The sequence below is a fragment of the Ctenocephalides felis genome, unplaced genomic scaffold (assembly GCF_003426905.1).
Source record: "Ctenocephalides felis isolate EL2017-DRISC unplaced genomic scaffold, ASM342690v1 CF-g0.4_SCAFFOLD_00845, whole genome shotgun sequence".
NCBI classification, from domain to species: Eukaryota; Metazoa; Arthropoda; class Insecta; order Siphonaptera; family Pulicidae; genus Ctenocephalides; species Ctenocephalides felis.
In genome coordinates this window covers 12,317,093-12,342,286 of record NW_020536999.1, presented here as the reverse complement: position 1 = coordinate 12,342,286, position 25,194 = coordinate 12,317,093, and the positions used below count along the sequence as shown (strand labels likewise).

Sequence of the window (25,194 nt, the reverse complement as noted above, 5' to 3'; positions counted from 1 at the left end):
AAAATTTCCAGATGAACTCAATGCTTTAACTATTTTTGAAGTAAAACTTTTTTAGGCGCGACTAGGGAGTGAATCTGTGCAAATGGAACGGAAGAGCGTTATGCTCGAGTTGAGTGCCAATCGAGCCTAGATATCAATTTAATATGGGTCGATTGAGATCGGTCGTCGTGTCACGTGAGTATGATTGCTTTGATTATAGTGAAAATTATAAAACAAATGAAAAATCTGGGGTGTAAGAAACGTAAGTTTATTGAAGTAATTTGTATTATTCGTGGTTACTATATAATTGAGGTTATTCATATGAAAATTATTTTTATAGGCCTAATTGCTAATTACAATGACAAACCGATCATGTCGTATTTGAAGTGTGACTTTAATTAAATTGTTTCTATATACATGTCTTATATTTATTGCACAATTCCTTTCTACCACAAATGAATTACAGCTCATATTATAATACTCTCCTCAACTTTATTTACAATTCAATATCAGTACAAAATACATTCATATCGGTACATTGGCGCAGATTACTTGTTATAAAATTATTACATGTGTCCCAAAATTCTCGCCTGGGATTTATACAGGGCATTGTCAATATTGTATTTGTTTAAATAATAATAATTCATTATTTATTTCAGATATTAGAATACACGATCTTGATATCCACTTTCTAATGTTGTTCTTTGTTGTGCAGCTCTTGCCATTTGATGTTGGTGGTGTCTCATGTGGTCCGGTCTTCGTGGAGGTGCCAGGAATTCAAACATACTCTGAAAATAATGATTGATAAAATGCATATCATTATATAAAATTATTTATGGTAACTAATTTTTTTTAGAAAAATCTTTCCTACTTGTTTATGTTGCTCTAACATGTCTTTTAAATCGCAGGGCATAGGATCAGTCCAGAAGAAATCGTGATTCAATGCTGCATCAGCATCTAATCTTTTAGATGGATCTAATTGTAATAATTTATCTAGCAAATCACAGGCTGCAGCATCTTTCACATACGGTTTTAATCTTTCTTTCACCTGTAATGGAATGAAAACATATATAATTTTGATTTATATCATGAATTAACATAACTCACCCTTCTATTATAATTTAGCGGCAATTCCATCTTTTTATATAACTCCAAATTTTCAATTCCAGGCCACACTTCAGGCGTACAACTTCCACATAGATGTGAAATTAATATAAGTTGCGCTTGTTCAGAACCACCCTTCATTATGAAAATATATCTTTATATTATTGCATTACACAATTATATCTAACATTACACATATATCTTTATATTATTGCTTTACAAATATTGTATACCTGCATTATAGGTGATCTCGTCCACATTTCTGCCATTATACATCCAGCACCCCAAAGGTCAACAGGAGGGCCATAGTTTCGATCACCTAATAATAATTCTGGAGGACGGTACCACAAGGTAACTACCCTATTTGTATATCTGAATAGATAAAGGATACATTTTTAGGTAAATGATAAATTAGAGTTCATAAATATTTGAAGAATGATTTATTTACCTATTTGCTACACCATTTTTAGGAACACTAAACGCTCTAGCTAATCCAAAGTCAGCTAATTTTAAAATACCATTTTTTGTTATGAGAACATTTGCTGCTTTCATATCCCGATGCAAAATCTGCAGAAGGAAAAAGGATTATAAAGGGATTAAAATTTATTTTTATATATTAAATAAGTTATTACCTTATTATTGTGTATATAATATAATCCATTTAATAACTGTTGCATAACTTTCTTGATCTCTCCCAAACTGAATTTCACATTGGCGTTTGATAATAAACCTGCTAAGTCGTGTTCACAGAAATCAAAAACTAAATAGAATGTGGAACGGTAATTATTTTCTAACACTGCTTTTGTTCGACAAATTTCTATGAGATTTACCACATTTTCATGATTGAGTAACTGCAGAATCTTGATTTCTCTCAGGGCTGTTATCGGAAACTGTAATAGAGAGGAAGAAAATAGATAGAAAATTGTTAAACATCAGAGGGGCCTTAATGAAAAATCAAATTTAGATAATATGAATTATGCAGGTAACTATGAATCATTTATAAAGCAGGATACTATTTTCAATTACACTTACTCCTTCTTTTTCATTTTCCATGAGAACTTTCTTCATGGCCACAAATTTATTAGGATGGGTCCTAGAAGTACTTTTTTCTCGTCCTTTGAATACTTCTCTGCGACACCAAGTATAATTAATATCACATAATGATGAGAGTGTATTACTTACACTTAAACATACCCAAAAGTTCCTTGGCCAATTTTGGTGAGTTTGTCATATTTTGAAGATTCGGCACACAAAGGGAAATCAAATTGTGATATATATCTTTCTTTTTCAGATCTTGACATGATATTTCTACCTACAATTGGTGGAGCTCCTACATTTGCCATTTTTTCTAGTTTTTTTGGAACTTTTAAAAAAATTTACAAGGAATAAGTTTGAGTAATTAGTTTTGCAGGCAGCAGCTGTCAGTTCGACAGCTGAGCATAGAGACTAAACATGGCGATGTCATAGATAGGACATAGAAGTTACTAGAAATGATTGCATCAGCGCCACCATAGATAAACAAACCTAAATATTTGCGCCATGTTTATTTATCTATGGTTATGTTTACGTTGCTTTTTGGACACAGACTTTAGCAAATCATTATCACGGTTAAATAATTAAAAGTTTTATTAACAAATGAGTGAAAATAATTTAATGTGAATGCAGCACGAGGACATAGGTAAGTTCAAAGAATTAATTTTTTATGTTACTGCCACGAAAATAAACTTTTAAACAACCACGTCAGTCAATGTTACATTCATAAATAAATAAGCCTAATAAGCAGGTTACATTCATCTTATTTCTTTTTATATATGTATTAGTAAATATGTATTCTTGAAATGTTATTTGCAACCAAAATAGTCGCGATAAAAAAGTTACTCTTTACTATGTACGTTTCGACGCTATATTTTATGTGTGCCATCATTAAGTAAATTATAATAAATTTAAATAATTTTTTTTTCAAACACATATTCTTGAAATTTTTATTTGCAGCTAGATAGTTATTTTTTTGATAATTTAGAAATTAAGTTTAAATTTTGAAATTAAAAATTAATTAATTAATTAAAAATTAACAAAAACAAAATTTAAATTTTGATATTTTTTAAAATTTTCAAATTAAGTTTTTTTCTGATAATGAAAAATTCCGAAAACATTAATTTTTTGAAACTTTTTTTTTTGAAAAGTTTGTTTTTTTTAAATTGTCAAAATTACGAAATTTTCTGTAAAAGCATTTTTTGCACACCGTCTACTCAAGCAAAATTGTTTTGAATTAATCTAATCGGATGATCTCTCGAAAACTACATAACCGTTTTTATTCCCTTTGCGCTCCATACCTCCAAAACGGCTAGACGTGCCTTTTGCAAAAACGCCTCGCGATTGAGTACGAATCAAATGTTTTTTTTAAATTATTCAAATCAATTATTCCATACTGTCGAAAATGTCGAAAACATTTGTTTCAACCAGATACGCGAATTTTAAAATTAAAAATCTTGGTACGGACCAAAAAAATTGACACAAAATGTGTACACATTATTAAAATCTATATAAAATATCTGATGTACATATTTTAACTAAATTTTATTGAGAGTCCACAACCGCTGGACCTGCCTTCCCAATAATTTCACCAGTTCTTAATCTTGTCAATACAAGTAAATTGTTTTTTGAATTATTCAAATCGGTTGATCCGTGTTCCCGAAATCGTCGACGAAAACTTGTATCCGCGCACACGTACACACATACAGGCACACATACATCAATTTTTTCTAGGGTATGCCAAAATGTTCAGAAACTTTCAAAACGTGAAGATATGCAAAAAATTTCATTTTCGATTTTTGGCCAATTACTATAACTTATACTACCCTATGGAAAGTTAAAAAAATTTAATTCTTTCAAAAAAGTCAAGTTTTTTTTCAAAATTTTCAAACAAATAATATTGTGAAAACAAATATTTCCAAAAAAATCGAATCTTTTCGAAAAATCTTAGATTTCGATACGGGAAGTTCCAGCAATTTGCCTTAAGGCATGATGCCATGCACGACCAGTTCATTTTTATAATAGAAATATTATAATTTTAATTAAACGTGACAATTCCACGTCATTGTCATTTCATTGATAAGTCCGCCGGTATTGTAAAAATTATGTAAGGGCAATTGGACGAACAATGTTATCTAAAGAATAGATTCTATCATTGATATCAAACCTCACTTTTATAATCATGATATTAAAAATACTTTGTGTATTTATTATTAATTCAATATTGTATCTGTCGATGGCGTATATTTAAAATTCACACGTCGACATGACTAATATTTATTATTTGAGAGAAAATAAACATTCAATGTATTTCTTGGATTTTTTATCACTCACAGATTTATAATCTTTTTTTCGAATTTTGCTTCCAGATTTGCTAATAATATTATGTGGGAAAATAAAGTTTGCATTGAATCATCGGTTCGATTATGAAAAATGTACACTCGTTTGTCACTTTGATGTTTTTTTTAAATATAAAAATGTAATTTTATTTGTTTTATTTTAAATCAAGCATAACATTTTGCAAACGCCTGTGCAAATATATATTGAGCAGAAAGAAAACAGATTTAAATAGCGGATTTTTTATTTATTTTAGATTACTCAGAATTGATGCATCATTGGTTTTATGTATTTTTCATGTGATTTTTCATTTGTTTATAATGTTATTGTTATTTATGTTCTTGGAAAATCGTTGTAAAACATTGGAGAAAAAAGTTGTATTTTATTTTATGAAATTTTACAATCATGTTCAGTATGACTGATAAACGGTCAATATCTATTTTATACGGTTTTTGTACCCCTAATTGATAAGGGCTTGGCGAACCCTAAAATTATTCCTTAGGTTTTGGAGCAATTTTTTTATTTTATTAACTTCCCGTAGGATAAGTTATTGTAATCGTCCAAAAATCGAAATTGAAATTTTTGGCATGTCTTAACGTTTCAGAGGTTTCTGAACATTTTGGCATTCCTCAGAAAAAATAGATGACTGTGTGTATGTTTGTATGGATACAATTTTTCGTCCACGTTTTCGGGCGCACGGATCAACCGGTTTGAATGGGTCAAAAACATTCGATTCCTAATGATGGGGAGATGTGCTGATTAGTTTTTGGTAAAGGCAGAAAATAAAAATCGAGTGCAGAAAATACAAATCGAGTTTTTGAGAGAACGGAGTATCGGATTCGAATGATCTGAAAACATTCAATTTGTCATGATTGGGAGAAGAGGTGATTAGTTTTTGGTAAAGGCAGGTCCAGCGGTTTCGGAGATACAGAGCTAAATGTGCAAAAAATGGCAGTTTTTGAGTGAACTAAGCGTCCGATTTGAATGATCTAAAAAACTTTCTACTTATATTAACAAAACAATTGCTTTTGAGGATAAAAAATATCACATCGTTTTTTATTTTGCATAAAATATTTTTATAATTTTGGATTAAAAATTCAAAAAATTATCCAGGCTAAGCACAGTCTAAGCGCCACTTTAGTACAAATGTTTACCCATGTGCGTACTCTTCCAATTTTGTGAAAACTATTGAAAAATGTGAAAATGCCGCCAAGCTAAGCACAGTATAAGTGAAAATGTCGCACAGAATTATTTGCAAATGCGTTTAGACTGTGACTATAATTAGGCAACTATTTTTTTTTTTTAAGTTGAATTCGAAATGAAATGACGATTGTTAATGTTCTGGAGATAAATTGATTTATGACTTACATTTTATTTGCTTAGATTTAACAAGATAGCAAAAATAATGAAAGTTACAGTATTTTTAATAATATATTTGAAACGTTTAAAATTTTTTGAATATTTCAATACGGTACGGGAAGTTCCAGCAATTTGCCTTAAGGCTCGATGCCATAGACCACTAGTTATTATTATTATTATTATCTTATTTTTTCTAATACTGTTATTTTATTATATTTATTTTCTGTCACTTATTGTATTGATTCCACTTTATTGTTTTTCTAGTATTATTTTATTATTCAGAAATTTTATTTATTCTATTTATTAATTTTATTTTTATTATTATTTGCTTTTATTTTATATTAAATCGTCATACTACAGATATCATTTTAATGTAAATTCTATCCTTTGTACTCTTTTTTATTTAAATTTATGTTATTGTTTATTATTATTACTAGATGTTAAATTATTTAACATTTGAAATAAATATTGTAATTAAAAAAATTTTTGAAAAATCAGAAATTTTCAAAACGTGAAGAAATGCAAAAAAAATCAATTTAGATTTTTCGACAATTGCAATAACTTACCCTACGGGAAGTTAATAAAACATATATTATCTGTTTCCTATTTGCTTAAAAATGTTATATATTTTACTTCGAAATCTCTGCTATCTTGCAGTTTTTATAAATATTTGCATGAAATCGCTCTATTTACATAATGTTTTCCGATCCAATTTCATATTCATGGATATGATAATGTCGTGCACCACTGATATGTATGAGTATATATCAAGGTATTAAACAAATCGTAAACTTTTGGGGAGGGATAAAAACCAACCAGTCGACAAATCGTCTCCTGAGTCGTCAGTCTGTATTCAAAATTGGCTGTAAAATGTCGGTAATAATAAATAGTGTATTGGTTTTAATATGTATGTTTCAGTTAGTGTCTTCTGCCATAATGAACGGACCAGTTCCTATGTCTCCTAACCAGTACGAATTGAAACGTGCAGAATTTTTGAAAAATGAACAAGAAAATAGTGTCGGAGGTACCTTGGAATTGAGTGAAGATGAGGTAAAAGCCAATGCGACTTTGATGGGTTTAAAAAAACAGGAATTGGAAGAAGGTTTTAAGGATCCTGCACGTTTTCCGCCGGCAAGGAGTTTCTTGGAATCAGTTAATGATGTTAGGAATTCTGCAGTTTTTGGTTTGCTTAAGAAAATGCCTAAGGGTGCTGTTTTGCACGGACACGATACCGCATTGGTTAGTATAGATTTTGTTATTAAAAACATCACGTATCGGCCAAATCTTTATGCAAAATTACGACAAGACACCACGGGATCCAACCAAATTCTTGAAGAATTAAAATTTTTCCCCAAACAACCCGATGATGGGCTTTGGAAAAGCGTTGCACAAATAAGACAGACTGAAGGTATTCTAGAAACTGATGATTGGTTAAAAATGCAGTTGACTTTAGGCCATCAGGATGTAGGTCTTGACGTCAACGCTGTTTGGACCAGATTTGGTGGCATTTTCGGTAAAATCACACCAATGTTAACCTACGAACCAGTCTGGACAGACTACTTCTACCAAAGTTTAAAAGAATTTCACGAAGACAACATAAACTACATAGAATTCCGCGGTACCTTACCCAACGTATACAGACTAGACGGTACGGAACTCAAAGAAAAAGAAGTTTGCCAACTTTATGTAGACACTTTAAACAAATTCAAAAATCAACATCCAACTTTTTTCGGCGCCAGATTCATTTACGCCCCTCACCGTTTAGTAAACAATCAACAATTTCTGGAATATGCCAGGATTGCACGGGATTTAAAAAATGCTTTCCCGGATTTTGTGGCTGGATTTGACCTTGTTGGACAGGAAGATTTGGGAGAAACTCTACACTCGTTTTCGACAGAGTTGGAAGAAATGCAGAGTGAGATGAATTTCTATTTTCATGCCGGTGAAACTGATTGGAATGGATTTTCGACGGATAATAATTTGGTAGACGCCGTGCTTCTGGGAACTAAAAGAATAGGACATGGTTATGCTTTGCTGAAACATCCCCAGGTAATAAATGATAATTATATATATATATATATATATGTATATGTATATACTAGATTACTCGGCAGACGTTGTCCTGTACCGACGTCTACAATTCAAAAGTTCCATTTTTCTTAATATCTTATTCTATACTTTTTAATATTCTATTTGATGTCCTGCCTTTGTGATTCATTTATGGTCTTAGCATAAGCAGTATAAGAAATTCAGAAAAAAATAATATAGTATCTGCCGTAAAAGAATAATATCACACTTGATTTTTCCACATAACATAACTGCTTCAACAATTTAGTCTATAATTTTCATAATCTCGTACCATATATTAGTTGCTTTTTGGCAATTATAATTTCTAAAGTACATTTTTCTTACTAATAATTTAATAAACATTATTGTTTATGTTCAAATCTTAGGTGAATTAATTTGTAAAATCTAATTCATATGAGCACTATTCAATCTAAGATCAACTTGCTAAATATTCCATATCCAATGCCAAACAAATGAATTTTTGATACATGAAACAAAATTCTAAATCATATTTTTAATAAGTAGAAATATTTTTTTGAATTGTTAAATAATTTAGTAAAGTAAACCAAAATGCGACATGCATAAGTTTACAAAAATAATGTATATGCAATTTTGGGCTTATTCCGTTATTTATTAAATTGAATTATATAATCTCATCTGCTAACTGTACTAATCTAATCTGTTGACTGTATCTTATATTATTTTAATTTCTGCCATATCTGAGCTGCTTTTGGGTAATAATAATATAGACATTATATTTTTCTTGTATATTATATTATAATATTATCTAGGCTCATAATTTCAGCTAAATTCAAATTTCAAGTGAATTGACATTTCTAGCAGATGGCACTTTTGTTGTAATTTTTGCCATCTATTTCTACAATATCACTATAGTTTTATCGTTCATTAAATCTTAAAAAATTCCTTTGACAAACTCTAAAAAGAATTATCAAAATCCGAATAACCGTTTGGGAGAAGTATCAAATCATACATCTTTACATAAGAATTATATATAATATATATATTAGGGTGGTCATTAATATGGTTTTTCGAATTTCTTTGCTCCCAATGGCTCAAATGCTTCCAAATTAATAAAAAAAATTAATATTTAATAAATTAATTAAATATTTAATTGTTTTTATTAATTATAAAGTGCAATTATATATTATAATTATTACGGTAGAACTGGTAAAAAATATTACTAAACAGATTACATTATCTGGTACAGCATTCGTAATAAAATGATTTAATCCTGCTAGAATTATTATACCCATAGTCTAAATGGCTGTAGAATTATTTATACACTTTATAAATATATTTCTACGAGTATAAAATTTTATTACGAATATCACACCAAGTATTTTATTTATGTAATACATCTGTTCCTAAAGTGCATAGAATTTATATTTCACCCTCTGTCGGTCGGAGTGGTCTGGCAAGACTTTTTTCGACTTCAATTTAAAAAAAAATACTTTTAGTAATCCTCGACTTGAAATTTCTGGACTTTTCCTAAAATTTCATTAGCTGTCGATCAATGAACCAGACCACTCCGACCGTTCGAAAGTAAAATAAACATCGGACCGACGGAGGGTTAAAAATTAATATTGAAATTTTTTGTATGCTTATATAATTATTATTTTTACACAGGTAGCTCGAACTGTTAAGAATAACCAAATTGGCATCGAGGTCTGTCCGATATCAAATCAGGTAAAAAAAATTCTATATTTTTTATTTTGTTTGCATAGAGCATTAAACCATATCTACATCATTTTTTTTTACAATTGTATGTCAGTGCCAGTATCCCTGGCGTATGTGTATCAGCCATAAAAAAATTAAATAAAATTAATTCATTAAGTTGTTCCAATAAGGTTTTCTTAAATAAAAAATCATAACTTGTGCAAATCCTTTATTAAAAATTATAATTCTTTATTTTTATTTTGCTTCTATAATATATAATTTAACTGAAGTTTTGGAAATATTTTATTGTAATATATTTTTAATTTACTTTTTTCCAGGTTCTGGGTTTAGTAAGCGATTTGAGGAATCATCCTGGAAGTTATCTATTAACAAATAATTATCCGGTCGTTATCGCTCCGGATGATCCCGGATTCTGGGGCGCCCAGGGAGCTTCTTATGACTGGTAAAATAATAATCATAAATTATAGATATTAAGTTTTAATAATATCACGAAAAAATCGGATTTGCTTTGAAAAATTTCAACTTTTCTCGACGTTTCAAGTCATTCTGAATCGAATGGGACCAAATTTCAGAAAACTATGTGTGTGTATGGAAAAGGTGTGCCCATTTTTGACCTTTTGTCGAAGTTTTATCAGAAACGGCTGAATCAATTTCAAAAATTTAATCCTTGCCACTCCACCAATGTCGAGTGTCACTGTTTTTGGCAAAGATCTGTCGGACCGATTCTTCGTAATTATTTGTTGATTTTTTTGTCGATATTATAATGAAACTTAGTATGATGATAGATTTTGTAGTCTGAAATAACATACTAAAATATTATAGGCCCTACGATATTATGTGATTTTAATCAGTCATTCTGAAAAGTCAGATTTTTCGGGAATATAAAAAATGAAATCTGTTGAAAGATAAAACAATTATGTACTTCAAATATATTAATTATATTATCATTTATTCAAGGTATGAAGCGTTCATGGGACTAGCAGCCAAATGGCAGGATCTGCGTTTATTGAAACAATTAGCAATTAACTCCATTAACTATTCTTCTTTGGAAGGGCAGAAAAAACAGGAGCTCATGCGAGATTGGGAAAAGAGATGGGAGAAATTCGTCGATGATGTAAATAATGGAAGTTTCAATATGAGAATCGATTATGGTAATAATCCCTTTTAATCATAATCATAATGCAATAAGTAATAGTGAAAAATATCATTATTAATGTGTAACATTGCTCATTTGGAGAAATGTTAGTAAGGTTGATCCTCTTATATGATATAAGTTTTATTTAAGCTTTCACTTTTGTGGGAGAAATGCTCTATTTTAGTGTATTTTTGCATTTAAGTTTTGTATCTTTATCAGTTAAAGAAGATTTTAAGTTTAAATACATTAAGATTATTTAAATATTTTTATAGTTTTATTAATTATGAGTAGAATATTTATTTTCTGTTAATTGTCGACAGATATGATTTGAAAATTTATAGTTTGGGTCCTAAAAACAGAACAAACGTACTTTACCCGGTTTTAGTGTTTTCCACAATCAACAGAGGGTCTACTGTGCTCAAATTCATCACACGTACACGTACTTTAAACGTTAAATTTTTTAATTTTACATTTTTGTGATTTCGTTGAAAATATATTTTATACGCGTATATATCGTTCTCATTTCATTTATACAAATTATAAATTTATAAATTCTAATCTAGAATTAAACCTAGAGATAAACTTACATGCTTCAGTTAGTGGCGCCTCTGGCGAAGTGCGGAAACAATTAAAATTGAAGTAATGGCAATGCGGCCGTGTGTTTGCGATTTATTTATCAAAATAATTTTGAATCGAAGGAGGATTTATTATTTTACTGTATTTTAATCACTACTTGACTCATGCACAATTTTTAATTGAAATGAAATAAAAATACTTACTTTTAATTGACATTCAAATATCTTCAAACAGCAATTCCAATATCAAAAAAACAGCAATTTTTTAATTCACATTCACACTCGTTTGTAGCATGTCTGCATTTGTTAGAATTAATTATAATAAAAATATAAAATAAAATTCATTTTCGAATAAAATTTTTATAAAAATCACAAAACTAATATGAAGTGTGTATGAGTCCTTTCATATAATCAGTGGTGCCAACATTAACAACCGCATCATTTCCTTATCTATGAGCCACATTGTTCAAATGGCTTTTGAAAACCAATATTTATTTTCAGCTTGAAACTTCCTTATAAACTTTTAAATATTTATTTCAAGTAATTATTATTAATTTGTTAAATCTTATCGATTCGTATGCATGAAAACCTATCATAATTTAATTTCTATTGCAGCTTACATCATGTTGGCAGTTAGCTGTTTGCTCATTTTTATTTGCAGTTAACAATGTGAAAAAAGTGATTTTATTATTTTGACTGACATATGAGTTTAATATACTTAATAGCTTTATATTTATAAATAGTAATTCAAATATTTTTGTAAATGAAGTATTGTAATAGATGTGTGACAGGTATGTAAATGTTTTTTGGAGAAACACCAACGACAATGTCAAATTTAAAATTGAAATTTTAATAACTCTCATTTTAATGATTGTATATAATATAATTATAAAATAATTATAATTGTCGTTACTAGTAATTGTACTCGTGTTACAAGATACATTTTATTTAAGTAAGTACTTATTTTTCTTTTTTTACATTTCAAGAATCATCTAATCAATGTGTAAAAAATTAAATACGTTAAAAGTTTATAAAAGATAAAACAAAATAATAGTTTGTACATTCAGTTTGTTTAATGTTATAGATTAGTCGCCATTTTATAAATTTATATAAAAATAACAAAATAAAAGTACTTTTAACCTATACATCAGTTAGGTTAGTATCGTGTATATTTTACAAGAACTTTCAAAGTTTGATTTTCTTCAGATTATTGTTGATGCTGACATTTTTCATGTGTTGTGATGTTTCCTTTAGGGTCAGGTATTTTGGAAAATTTAAGGAATATAATTTAACATGAAGGATGAAGAATGTAATTGTTTACTCGGCATTGCTCAGCAAATGTTGAAATAAAAATAAATAAATAAAAATGCTGATGACAAACAATTCTGTCTAGTGTACAGCATCATATCATACATGAGGTATATTAATGGTACAAAAAAACTAAACGTAAGAAATATTTTCCCTTTAAGGAAGTTTTCTGAAAGTAATTACAGGTTAGTCAATAAATATAGAAAATAGCTTTCATGTCCATAATTCAATTAAGAATCAGCAAGTACTAAATAGTTTTTGTGAGCATCGAAAAAGCTTTTAGCACAAAACTAGTTAGTTCTTTTTTATTTTATTTATTTGAATTTTAATATAAATTTCATACATCTCGGACAGGCAGAAGTGCTTGGTATGGGAGATCGTATAAAATATCTATAAATATATATATATATATATATATATATATACAAGGTATAACAGGGCCCCAGGACTGATCCTTGTGGTACTCCACATGTTAATTTGCATATTTTACTTGTGCACTTGTGCTTAACTTGAATGTTATATAATACAGATTAACGTGGTCATTAGAAATGATTCGGATGATACCAAATTAATATACATGAAATCCTCTTGAGGAAGAACGATAAATCAAAAAGCTTTTAAATTTTGTTTATTTATATACAATTTATTCAGTAAATTTCCTGTTAAATTATCATACAATCACAATTATCTGGTAAATAAAATAGATTTATAAATTACTTATGACTGCACAGTTTTAAATTAGCATTATAATTTTATGACTAGATTTTTTTCTTATAAAGCCTTAGCTTATAAATATTTTATTCGATCTCTGATATCTATTTAATGTGTGTGATCTAACTTTGTACAATTATTACAATTCTAACGCTTTGATACCCATGTAGTTCTTTATATAAAAACAATATATTTCTTAAACATGTAATACAAATAGAACGGAAACTAAATTATGTTTATAAAAATATTTTCAATCGATTGTTCAGTGGATCTCTATCATACATTTGCAAAAGATCAATCCCATAAATAAAGTGAAATAATAGTATTTCTACTTTTGATGATCGACATAATAAAAAATACTTTATAAATCCATATACTATATCAATTAACTTAATAGATTTAATTAATTTCATAAATTATTATATGCGAACTGACTCTTTCAGTAGGAAAATGTGTATGAAATAATTTCAGAACTTCTTTATAATGCTTCAGACTTTTATGAATCCGATTTTGGAGTTCATCAAACATTATCAAGTGAGTAGGTAATTTATCTTTTATATTTTGTCTTCCAATGCAAGAACTGCTTTTACATTCATCATCTATAACATTAAAATAGTTTATATCTAACCACTTCTGTGGATTCTGATAAAATACATCAGCTTCGTCTTCTATCCCATTATATTTAATATCAGGTTCGCATGTGAGAAATCTCATGGATAAGTTTTGGTGAATGTGACTGTAATATGGTGTAGAATGGCACGGCATCAAGAATAGTAAATTTGGTGGGACTGCATTGGACCTTGAATAATTTTCTACAGTTTTTAATAATGCCGGCATTAGGAGTGTAGTGCCTGATTGATGTATCCAACTAAAGTAATACATGGGAAGCAAATTAAAAAGCATGATTGCGCACACTATGAAATACAAGGCAAGTTTTGGAACTGATCTGAGAGAACAGACGAAGGACAAATATTTAGATGTTACCACCAATATCATTGGTAAGCTACCTGATAAAAATCTAAATTCTTTATGAGTAATCATGCTATATATAACTAAGTTCCAAGTAATCGATATTAACATTAATGAAGATATGTGGTCTGAAAATTTATTTTTCATCATGCTATACGTAGCAAGAGCAAATGGAACGATTGAAATTGATAATATTGTTGGCAATCCTATTAATAAATACCAATGGAAAGAATGTGATCCATAAAAATTTGCCACTCCTTGCACAATATTTATTTTTAAAAAGTTCCAAGAAGTGAATGAAAATCTCTGAGTGACTAGACTATCTATACCTATACTTGCAAATAACATTATTAATGTAATAACTACATATCTTACAATTATTTCTTTCAGAAATATTAATTTTGGGTTGTACAAATGATATATGCATAATGGTATCCAAGGAATTATAAAAGTGGGTCTCATGGCTGTTCCAAGCCCGATTGTGTACAAAAATCTACATCGGTCTCCTGAACGGCAATTTCTCCATGGAAATTGTGTAATTGCAATACAAGCAATTCCATATTCTACAGTATTCAGCAAAGTTCTTGAACCAATATAAAATACAAACCATGACGACAAGCACATAAACAGTGTCCACTTACTACGACCAGACCAGCAATAGAGTTTATACTCAGCTACGCCAGTGAAAATCGCTTGTACAATTCTTGGTACAGTGGTCAACATATAAACAGAGTCTAGATGCAATATATCCAGACATTTATATAAAACTGATATGGAAAGAGGGTACAAAAAATTCCTAATTCTTTCATGCCACTCCCAAGTCAAATATCCATAGCCAAATGTCAAGTAGTGTGCGACTTCTAGAGATTGCCAGAATTCATCAGGTACGTACCAGGTACGAACAGCAAAAACTGATAACACTCGCACTCCGAGGATCAGTAATAAACATTTCCATTTGGAAATAAAATTTGTGAATATATATTTCATCGGTTATGCTTTTATTTAGTAGCCAATTAAGTTTTCTGTAAGAGATTGAGGTTATGTAAATTCAATTTCGAATAAGTGGAGTGTAAATGATTTAAATAAATATACTTAATAATTTTTCATGAGTAAGTCATCACTACCTTTCAATACTAATATGTTAGTAAACTTTTTATCCATAATCAGCGTCAAATACAATTTACTCGAGATATTAAATCAAATATTTCATTGTTCAATAAATGAGCAGAAAAAGTAAAAAGATTTTTTGGTAAAAAGTACAGTAAGCAGAAAAAGCACAAATAGTAAAAAGTTAGTAAATTACTAGTAAAGAAAATAGTTTGCATACTTTGATTGACAATAATTTTCGAAACTAATATTTTTTCTTTATTTATTATTTTTCTTTAGATTATTGCTATGCTATTTTTTCTCAACATAATTCAAATGCCAAGCAAAATGCGATATAAATGATTTGTTTATCACATGGGATAAGACTTAATTAATCTTATCAATTATATTTATTATCAAGCTAATCAAATTGAACCTACATGAACTGTCAAGTAATAATCGAATAGGCGTTGCATCAACGAACCGTTTTTCCTTAACCGTTTTTCACCTGTTAACGGCCATCTTTATTAAGATTTCAGCCCTACATAAATAAGCATAAAATGATTTCAGCCATGTTGATAAATTTTTTTATAAACCACCCGAACCGTTGTCTTCTTGTAATTAAATGCTGATTTTTTAACTTTTTGCTGGATAATCGTAAATGTAACCTGCAAAGAAATTATAAATGAAAATTTTTGCATATCTTTAGAGGTGTTTAGAGGTTTCTGTACATTTTGGCACACCTTAAAATGGATATATGTGTGTATGTGTGCGTAAGGATGTGCGGATACAATTTTTCGTCGACGATCTCGAGAGCACGAATCAACCGATTTGAATGATTCAAAAAACATTCGATTGCTATTGATAGGAATCGCGCTGATTAGTTAAGAAATTTTAGAATCGCAAATTTAAAAGTTGTTGCAGTATATTTCGTTCCGAAATGTGTAGAATAATGTATTGATTCAAATAATTTATTCAAATTCAAATATATATAACTAACTTCATGTTGATCAGGAAGTTGTTTAATGTCTTCTGAACCAAGTTTAATTTCCTGTCATTTGTGTTAAGTGAAATTGTGCCCCTGAATTGTTTATCATATAAAAAGGTAATAAATAATACTAATTTCATATTTCATTGTATTTATTTATACTATTATTCAATTATTGTTATACATTATTGTAAAAGTTTGCGGTTTCACATAGAAAAATCGGCTCAAAACCTGTATGACAAACTTAAAATTAAAGTGACTATTTTGCATCTAATACCATATAAATACAGTACCAAATATAGTTTTACATAAATATTTATTTGTTCCAAATATACTATATATTCAAGATATATTAGAAAATTTAAGTCTTTATAGTTGTTAGGTTATATTAGGATATGTAACTCTCGAAAAAACCGCCATGATTAAACAAACGATATGAGTGTAATACAATATAAAAAGTTATTTAATATAAATAGCGGTAAACTCAGATTTTGTTATACTGAAAATAATACTTTTATTTATTTATCTTTTCAACACCAAAATTCAACATTGGGTTGGCAACTAAGTAAGTGCGGATTTTTGTTAGAAAATTGCCGAAAATAAGCCGAAATATTTTACATTTTTTCATATTTTTATCAATTATAAAATTAAATTTCTTTATTCGTAGATTTGCTGCCTGCAAAAAAGATAATTTATTATCATATCATGGCGGTGAATAGTTGGATAGTGAGTGACGAATTATCTATTCAAAACTTATGTAACAACATGAGTTTTACAAATAATTTGACGAATTCAAATATAAATATTTCTGATTGTGAGATAATCATAACCCAGACTACATCAGATGAAAAATCTGAGCCAATATTCTATCAGAACAATAACACCAAGTGCACTCAAACAAGTTTTGTTCCTGAAGTAATCACTATTTCCCCTTTGGAAAATACTGTTGACGATTTACCTGAGAATGAGTACAGCTTTTATTATATTGATGATGTACCTATAGACGTAGAATATATTAATCCAGATATTGGAAATTCGAATTTGGTGATACAACCTTGCGATTTTCCAACAAAACGCGAAACTTACAGTACAAAATCATCAACTGTAACGAAATATGAGTCAATTATCCATGAACACAACTATCCGAGATTAAATGCAAATTGTGTTAATAACAATCTCGAAACATCGACCAAGACTATAACATTTGAAGACCAGGACAACCTGACTAGAATTAATGAAGAAAATGAGTCTTCAAAAGTAATTGATGATGATGAATTTATGAAAACAATGTGTGTACAAGTTGAAGATCTTGTATGTGATAATGCTGAGCAATACAATTTTGTTCCAATTGCTAATAAAACTGAGTTTTATACTAAGGAGGAACTAATTCAAATGCTTTGTGACGAAGACGATGAACCTGATAATGAAACTATTAGTAGCAAACCAAATATTCAGATCCACGAGAACAAGAGCCACCACATGTTTTATAATTATCATAAATTAGATAAAACAAATTCAAGCAATAATGTTGAAAATAATAATCAACAAACCATAAGTAACCCGGTTATAATTTCTAGAAAGAAAATTCCAAGGCTTAATGAAGATCATAGACGGGCAATAAATGTAAATTCGTCCACGATTAGTAAAGTTTCAGATACAAATCAATTTTGGAATGGCACGTTTCGAGAATTATTCAAAAGTAATCAGATTTTTGATACTATTTCAATAGAAAACAACCGCCATTTGCCAACAAAGAGTCAAACCGATAACAATCAACATGAAGTTGGTCAACTACATTCAAATTTGAACAAAAATTGTACTAGTCAAAAAACTCACACACCAAAAAGTATAAGACCAACTACTTCAAAATCAGCAGCTAATTATGAAATAACATCTAAAAATATGCCTGGTACATCTAAAAGTGTCCCAAAAAATTTGAAGTCTTCCAAGAAAATTAACAATGACAAGTACAGTAAAGTTAATTATCTAAACCTCAAACCACGCCCAAAAAAGTTGGCCAAAAACAAAGCAACTCCAAACCTAAAAATTAAAAATCCTGGTAAAACTTTACCCCGCACTCCTTTTATAGACAATATTTTGCCAGTTTCTGCATCATTTATTCCTGTCACCAAAAATACGATTGATGCAAAACCTTCAGGTGCTAAATTGAATAAAGTTCAAAATTCTTCCACCCAGAGATTGAATAGCATCGTCGAAAGACTTTCAAAGAATTTGCAAGTGGATAAGGAAGGTGGATTCGCTTACCAGAAGATTTTGAAAGAAAAGATAAGAATTTTAGAATTGGAAGAATTGAATTTACCTGGATGCTCTGGGACTAAATAAAATAATTTATTGAACAAATTGTTGATTTTTTTTTAGATGTCCGTACTATAGAATATAAGAATAATGTAAGAAAATATAAAACTTTATACAAGCTGTTTTTACTTTTTTAGTGTTATTGTTAAGTTATTAGTTATTGTAGATACATAAAATAAATTGTTTTAGAACTAAAATTAATTTATTTTGGCATTGAATTTCTATCGGTTCATTCGGTTCATTCTGCAGTGGTTTACAATTTTCAATTTTAAACGCTTTTAATTCAATTTAATTTAATAAACTCTTTCACAGAGGCGCGCAAATCGCTAATGCTCATGGATTTCATCTGCCGCCATTGTACACTATTTGTCTGTCAAAATGCCTATCTATATAATGCAGAGTTGACACTCTATGTTCATCACCACCAGCATTTGTCAATTTAATATATGTATATCAAAAGTATTTTTTTCTTCAACGTAGGAAGAACCTGTGAATTTAAGTGTAATCGTACGTACTAAGAATGAATGGGAAAGTTCCTTAATTAAGTCAAGGTGTCTTTTATGGTTTTGTGGTTGAATAGATACTTTTAAAAACAGACTTGAAACTAACCTAAATCAAGATGAATGAATTGAATCAAGACGTCTCTAACACGATTCCAATGAACATGCCCCCTGGAACAATGCCGCCTATGACTAGGCCCCCTGGAGGTATGCCGCCTAACATGCCACCAGGAAGTATGCCGCCAAATATGCCAATGGTCGGCATGCCACCGAGTGGTTTACCACCGAATATGCCTCCTGGTACAATGATACCAAATATGCCGGGTCAAATGTCAAATATGCCACCTGGAACAATGGCATCAAATACTATGCCACCTGGCACAATGCCTCCAGTAAGCATGCCGCTTAACAATGTTCCACCAGGTGCTATGCCAACGGCAACCATGCCTCCTGGTACAATGCCACCTGTTAGTATGCCTCCTGGCACAATGCCACCAGTAAGCATAGCTCCCAGCACAATGCCTCCTGGAACAGGAAATATGCCACCGAATATGTCGGGGCCACCTCCAATAAATCATCCAGTACTGTTGCCACCTCCAGGAATACCTCCGACATTAGCCGGCAATCAAAATTCAAAAGATTTGCCATCTTTATTATCCTTACATGTGGAAAAGCCTGATGAAGTTGCTAAAACAAAAACTGAGGTAGTTTTGCCAAAAGCATTGGAGCAAGTCTTTGCACTTAAGGATCAAAGAGCGGCAGAATTGGGAACAGAAGTCGATATTGCTGAAAAAGGTATGAATTATTTGTCATAAAAATGTATAAAATATATAATATAAGAAATTTGAAAATTTTTAGTATCAAGCGAAAATGTGGTTAGTGTGGACTACACAGATGCCGATAATGAATCTGATGAAGAAACATCAGCACCTGCCCCATCTGTTAATGGTTCAAAAGCTGGTAATCGTCAAAACAAACACAAAAAGAAAAAAGAGAAAAGGAAAAGGGCCAAAAATAAGAAGAAAATGGAACAAGAACAAGTAAAAGAAAAACAAAAAGAAGAGAAAGATACAAATAAAAGTGATACAAAGGATAAAAAGTCAGATGAACCTGAACCAGAAATTGAGTAAGTGCTAAATATCTATGTACCATCAAAATATAATATTTTAATAGTTAAATAATATACAAATCTTGTGTAAATTGTGATACTTAACAAATAAATAAATTTGCAATATGTAAAGGCATCCATATAATTTTTCCTGTAAATAATAAACTAAACTTTAAAATCATCTTTTTGCAGATATGTTCAGGAAATGATAAACATTACCGAATTAGCACCAATGCATAGGCAGTTTTTCAAAATTTTTGTTGCTTTTAAAATAGCAGAAAAACATGCCGAAGCTCTTAAAGCCAGTGAACAAAATTTGAAGCTGGAAGCCGAAAAGAAAAGAGATATGAAAACGAAAGATAACTTTGTTGATGAAGATGATATGGATGAGGTATTATATAAATACAATTTCTTTTTAATGAATTTATCTATGCACTTTACTCATGATAAAATACAGATTTTTGATGTTTTATGTTTTATCATCAGGCACCCATTGAGGATAAAGAGAAACTATCTAAACGAAAGTTGAAAAAATTAACCAGGTTATCAGTTGCTGAATTAAAACAGCTTGTTTCAAGACCTGATGTTGTCGAAATGCATGATGTAACAGCCCGGGATCCTAAATTGCTGGTGCAATTGAAAGCACATAGGAATACAGTTCAAGTACCAAGGCATTGGTGTTTTAAAAGAAAGGTTATTTAAATTTTATAAGGTTTATTATATTATATTATTTATTTATTATATAGTATTGGTTTTCAATTTATTTCAGTATCTACAAGGTAAGAGAGGAATTGAAAAGCCTGCTTTTGATTTACCAGCATTTATAAAGCGCACTGGTATTATGGAAATGAGAGCATCCCTACAAGATAAGGATGAATCCAGGTCACTGAAGTCTAAAATGCGAGAACGGGCCAGACCAAAAATGGGGAGGATTGATATTGATTACCAGAAACTACATGATGCTTTCTTTAAGTATGGACAATAAAATTACCTACATTTACATTATTACTAATTATATACATTTAACAAATTTTGTACATATTTTTAGATGGCAAACCAAACCACGAATGACTATTCATGGTGATTTATATTATGAAGGAAAGGAATATGAAACAAGATTAAAAGAAAAGAAACCTGGTGATTTGTCAGAAGAACTAAAAACAGCTTTGGGAATGCCTATTGGACCTGGCAGTAATAAAGTAAGCTAACAACCCTTCCACTCTACTTAATTTTCAAACTTCAGGAAGTTTTCTACATATCAATTGATCATATAATTTTCATATTTAATTATTTAGATTCCTCCACCATGGTTAATCGCTCAGCAACGTTACGGTCCTCCCCCGAGTTATCCCAGTTTGAAAATACCAGGTTTGAATGCACCAATTCCAGATGGCTGTGCTTTCGGTTACCACACTGGAGGTTGGGGTAAGCCACCTGTTGATGAAAAAGGAAGACCGTTATATGGTGATGTCTTTGGAGTGGTTCAAGAAATCGATGAGGTAATAAAAATATATTTGCTAATATTTGAGTAATTTTTAATTAATATAATTTTCTTTTTGTTTTAATGATTTATAGAATATTGATGAATCCACAATTGATAAAACCGCCTGGGGAGAAATGGAATCAGAATCTGAAGAATCTTCTACTGAAGAGGAGGAAGAAGAAGAGGCACCGGAGAAGCCAGATGAGACTGGCTTAATAACACCGGCGGAAGGTAAACATTAATGAATTTTTCATATATTGAATTAGCATTATTCAATTCTCAAAAATTTGTTATGCGACTTGTTTTGAATTCATTTTTTTTATATTACAATTCTATGTGAATAATTTTTTTTTCTTCTTGAGCTTCTTCTTCATACACTTTAAATTTCTATCAACAAATCTTTTTTTTTTATTTTAGGATTAGTAACACCTTCAGGATTTAGTTCAATTCCTGCTGGAATGGAGACTCCAGAGACAATAGAACTTCGTAAGAAGAAGATTGAAAATGATATGGATGGGTAAGTTGTAAAATTAGTCAAATGTTTATTAAACTTTTAACTTCCCAATGAAAAACCGATATGCTAGTCTAAAGATTTTTCTAAGTTTCTATTAATTCTGAATCGAATGAAACCAAATTGGGAAAAAGTATGTGGGTTTTGACTTACAAAAATGTAAAAGCGATTCGATCAATTAATTAATTGCGATTTTATTCTAATTTTTAGCGAAGAGACACCAGTACTATATCAAGTTCTACCAGAACGCAGGACTGATCGCATCGGTTCAGCAATGATGGGATCTACTCACGTATATGACATGACAGGAGCTGGAGGTGCTCAACCACCCAGCGTTATTGGTAAGTGCAGTAGTTTATACAACTTCAGTCATACCATTACATTTTTTAAATAATTCCTTTTTTTCTGTAGCTTCAAAACGTGGTGGAATTCAAAACGTTTCTGAGAAAGAAGGTGCCATAGAATTAGCATTGGATCCATCTGAGTTAGACATGGATAACGATGCCATGGCCATGCGCTATGAGCAACAATTGAAGGAACAACAAAGCCATCTGCAGAAGGAAGATTTATCAGATATGTTGGCTGAACATGTCGCCAAACAGAAAACTAAAAGGAAACGCCAACAGACACAGGATGGTAAACAAGCTAAAAAGTATAAGGAGTTCAAATTTTAAACTGGACTTACACGTAGGTGTATTATGTTCTCTTCTAAATTATTTATGAAAATAATTTAATCCGTATTGTTTTATAATGTTTCTTTTTGGCACCGTTTTTTAAAGATTATGTAATATAGATTTAAACAGAGAATTAGCCTCTTTTTGTTTTTTTAAGATAGCCAGAAGGCATTGAGGTAAAAACTTTATATTTTAAATACTGATCATAATATGTGTATGTATTTCTATGAAAGTAATTTTGTGAATGCGCAGTTTAAATTGTAAATGCAATTGTTAAGACAATAAATTTATACCAAAAATAGTAATCCCGAAAAATCGAAAATGAAACTTGTTATATATCTTTACGTTTCAAAGGTTTCTCAACATTTTGGTATATCTTATAAATAATGTATATTTGTTTGTATGCGGATACAAATTTTCGTCGGCGATTTCGGAAACACGGATTTGAGTAATACAAAAAACATTCGATTCGTATTGATGGGGAGACGTGCTAGTTTAGTTTTTGGCAAAGGCAAAACCATAGGTGCCAAAAATGGTAATTTGAACGTCCGATTTCAATGATTATTTTATTTGTATTGGCGAAATGACTGATACAATTTTCGGAAAGACAGGTCCCGGGATTTTGTAGTTCATTTAAGAAAGTTTAATTTATGGTACGGAAATTTGCCTTAAGGCACAATAACATGCACCACTAGTTTTGTTTGTAGCACTTTAGGCGGTTGTGTTAAACATATGTACTTCTCTACAGTAAAACAATTTTTATATATAAAACTTGATAACCAGTTTTTATTTAAATTAAATAATTTACATTGAATAAAAAAGGTAAATTCATTATAAAATACACGGTATCTTATGAAATAAATAATTATTGGTAAATTTATAATAAAATATACGTTATCTTAAAAAACATCAGAATATCGTAAAGTTGATGAAAACTGGTTGAAAGTGGCATTTAACCTTAAGGCAAGTTGCATGACTTCCCGAAATGTGTAAGAATTGATTTAATCAATTGAATTTAAAATTTAGATATTTAGATAAAATTTTCAACTGTTTATTTCTCAAATAAAGTCATCGCTTTCAATTGAATCTAAACATTGCCATTTCGAATAGAATTTTCTCAAACATATTTAAATTAATTGTAATTATATTAATTATTTTGACACTAATTTTGACTATAATATTTTCTCAAACTTTGATGAATTTTTAACATTAAACTACTTGTCGTAATGCCGTAAAATTTCAGTAAGTTCTATATATATATATTGGCAATATATATATTGCCAAAAAAAGTTTCGTGAAAATCGGCTTAAATTTTTTATAAACAGTTAATTATAAAAAACGGCTCGGTAGATTTTCGCCTAAAACTATTCAGTATCATTCCCAACTAATATCCTTCGAACAGTTTTTGATTTTTTAAAATCGATTCAGAATTGCGGACCAAAACTTTGACGATTTTTTTTCACTTTTTTGCGATTTACAAAGAAACGGCTCGGGCGATCGTGGCACAAAACTGACAAACGATAGAGATTGAGATACATCAAATGGCTTTTAAAATTTTGAAATCGGTCAAGCCGTTTTTGAGGAAACGTCGATTTATGGCAAAAAAAAAACTGTTCACATACACACAAACACACATACTTTTTCCAAATTTGGCTTCATTTCATTCAGAATGTCTTGAAACGTCGAGAAAACATAAAATTAGCGAATCGGATTTTTTGATGAAAACATAAACTTCTCCTTCAGGAAGTTAATTATAATAAAATATACAGTATCCTGAAAAACATAAGTATATCATACAATTGATAAAAAAAAATCATTTTATTGAATTGATTTTACAAGTAAATAACATACAAAAAATTGAGCCATATTTATATTACAAACATAATATACTTCTTATATTCTTCCAATTTTAAGATTAAATTATTACTATCATCCACCATAAAATTTAATTGGATGTAATATTTTCATAAGGATAAAAAAAACTTATATATCTAGTTCATATTAAATTATTCTGTGATGCATTCATAATCGATATGCTGTTTTGTATGCCCTGCCTTTTGGTATTTGACCTTTATTTCGAAGTCTTCTAACTGCTTCGCGCAAAAAGCGAGGTTGGAGTGGTCCCGTTTCACCCATCTCTTCCATTACATCGAGGGCTAGAAATAAAAAAGAATTCCAAATAAATTTTCTATCAAACCCATCAATAATAAAATAGAATATCATTTGATCATGATTTAATCTTTACCCACCTTCT

The 25,194-nt window shown here is 29.9% G+C and overlaps 6 protein-coding genes across 7 annotated transcripts in view; 3 read left to right on the top strand and 3 right to left on the bottom strand.

Moving 5' to 3' along the window:
* LOC113377958 (SPARC-related modular calcium-binding protein 1-like) overlaps window positions 1–25,194 on the top strand; it is a 116,996-nt gene that overhangs the window by 36,598 nt on the left and 55,204 nt on the right. The window lies entirely within an intron of this gene.
* Window positions 622–2,506, bottom strand: LOC113363876 (cyclin-dependent kinase 9-like). Of its 2 annotated transcripts, none has more exons than XM_026606359.1 (8): window positions 2,278–2,506; window positions 2,116–2,212; window positions 1,716–1,973; window positions 1,532–1,650; window positions 1,317–1,455; window positions 1,087–1,218; window positions 851–1,027; window positions 622–767 (listed from the first exon to the last, which is right to left on the bottom strand). In XM_026606359.1, the coding sequence occupies exons 1-8, from the start codon at window positions 2,424–2,426 to the stop codon at window positions 642–644; spliced, it is 1,197 nt and encodes a 398-aa protein (XP_026462144.1). In that variant the 5' UTR covers window positions 2,427–2,506; the 3' UTR covers window positions 622–641. The 2 variants fall into 2 exon arrangements, with proteins under 2 accessions (XP_026462144.1, XP_026462145.1); XM_026606360.1 differs by having other exon boundaries at window positions 2,116–2,207; window positions 2,278–2,444.
* Window positions 6,644–11,354, top strand: LOC113377982 (adenosine deaminase 2-like). The gene is made up of 5 exons (XM_026618463.1): window positions 6,644–7,860; window positions 9,526–9,585; window positions 9,894–10,018; window positions 10,534–10,727; window positions 11,275–11,354. The coding sequence occupies exons 1-5, from the start codon at window positions 6,682–6,684 to the stop codon at window positions 11,352–11,354; spliced, it is 1,638 nt and encodes a 545-aa protein (XP_026474248.1). The 5' UTR covers window positions 6,644–6,681.
* Window positions 13,705–15,261, bottom strand: LOC113377974 (GPI mannosyltransferase 3-like). The gene has a single exon (XM_026618453.1). It carries the CDS (start codon window positions 15,259–15,261, stop codon window positions 13,705–13,707), a length of 1,557 nt encoding a protein of 518 aa, XP_026474238.1.
* LOC113363874 (splicing factor 3B subunit 2-like) lies at window positions 19,167–23,066 on the top strand. Its single transcript, XM_026606356.1, has 11 exons — window positions 19,167–19,959; window positions 20,023–20,290; window positions 20,465–20,663; window positions 20,759–20,965; window positions 21,042–21,244; window positions 21,321–21,471; window positions 21,568–21,771; window positions 21,848–21,986; window positions 22,173–22,272; window positions 22,477–22,607; window positions 22,678–23,066. Exons 1-11 carry the CDS (start codon window positions 19,284–19,286, stop codon window positions 22,938–22,940), a joined length of 2,541 nt encoding a protein of 846 aa, XP_026462141.1. The 5' UTR covers window positions 19,167–19,283; the 3' UTR covers window positions 22,941–23,066.
* The window catches only part of LOC113377965 (SPARC-related modular calcium-binding protein 2-like), a 12,287-nt gene continuing 12,055 nt past the window's right edge, over window positions 24,963–25,194 (bottom strand). The window contains exon 5 of the mRNA XM_026618442.1: window positions 24,963–25,096. Coding sequence (XP_026474227.1) covers window positions 24,963–25,096 — 134 coding nt within the window. The remainder of the gene's footprint in view (window positions 25,097–25,194) is intronic.

What these genes read in the sequence shown, in the direction of transcription:
- LOC113363876 (XM_026606359.1), bottom strand. Translation starts at nt 2,426, where the DNA reads ATGGCAAATGTAGGAGCTCCACCAATTGTAGGTAGAAATATCATGTCA. An exon ending in ATTGGCCAAGGAACTTTTGG is followed by an intron (nt 2,213 to 2,277) that starts GTATGTTTAAGT and finishes TTGGTGTCGCAG; the next exon opens with AGAAGTATTCAAAGGACGAG. An exon ending in AAAAATGGTGTAGCAAATAG is followed by an intron (nt 1,456 to 1,531) that starts GTAAATAAATCA and finishes TTATCTATTCAG; the next exon opens with ATATACAAATAGGGTAGTTA.
- LOC113377982 (XM_026618463.1), top strand. Translation starts at nt 6,682, where the DNA reads ATGTCGGTAATAATAAATAGTGTATTGGTTTTAATATGTATGTTTCAG. An exon ending in CTTTGCTGAAACATCCCCAG is followed by an intron (nt 7,861 to 9,525) that starts GTAATAAATGAT and finishes ATTTTTACACAG; the next exon opens with GTAGCTCGAACTGTTAAGAA. An exon ending in CAATATGAGAATCGATTATG is followed by an intron (nt 10,728 to 11,274) that starts GTAATAATCCCT and finishes ATTCTAATCTAG; the next exon opens with AATTAAACCTAGAGATAAAC.
- LOC113377974 (XM_026618453.1), bottom strand. Translation starts at nt 15,261, where the DNA reads ATGAAATATATATTCACAAATTTTATTTCCAAATGGAAATGTTTATTA.
- LOC113363874 (XM_026606356.1), top strand. Translation starts at nt 19,284, where the DNA reads ATGAATGAATTGAATCAAGACGTCTCTAACACGATTCCAATGAACATG. An exon ending in AGTCGATATTGCTGAAAAAG is followed by an intron (nt 19,960 to 20,022) that starts GTATGAATTATT and finishes GAAAATTTTTAG; the next exon opens with TATCAAGCGAAAATGTGGTT. An exon ending in TGGTTCAAGAAATCGATGAG is followed by an intron (nt 21,772 to 21,847) that starts GTAATAAAAATA and finishes AATGATTTATAG; the next exon opens with AATATTGATGAATCCACAAT.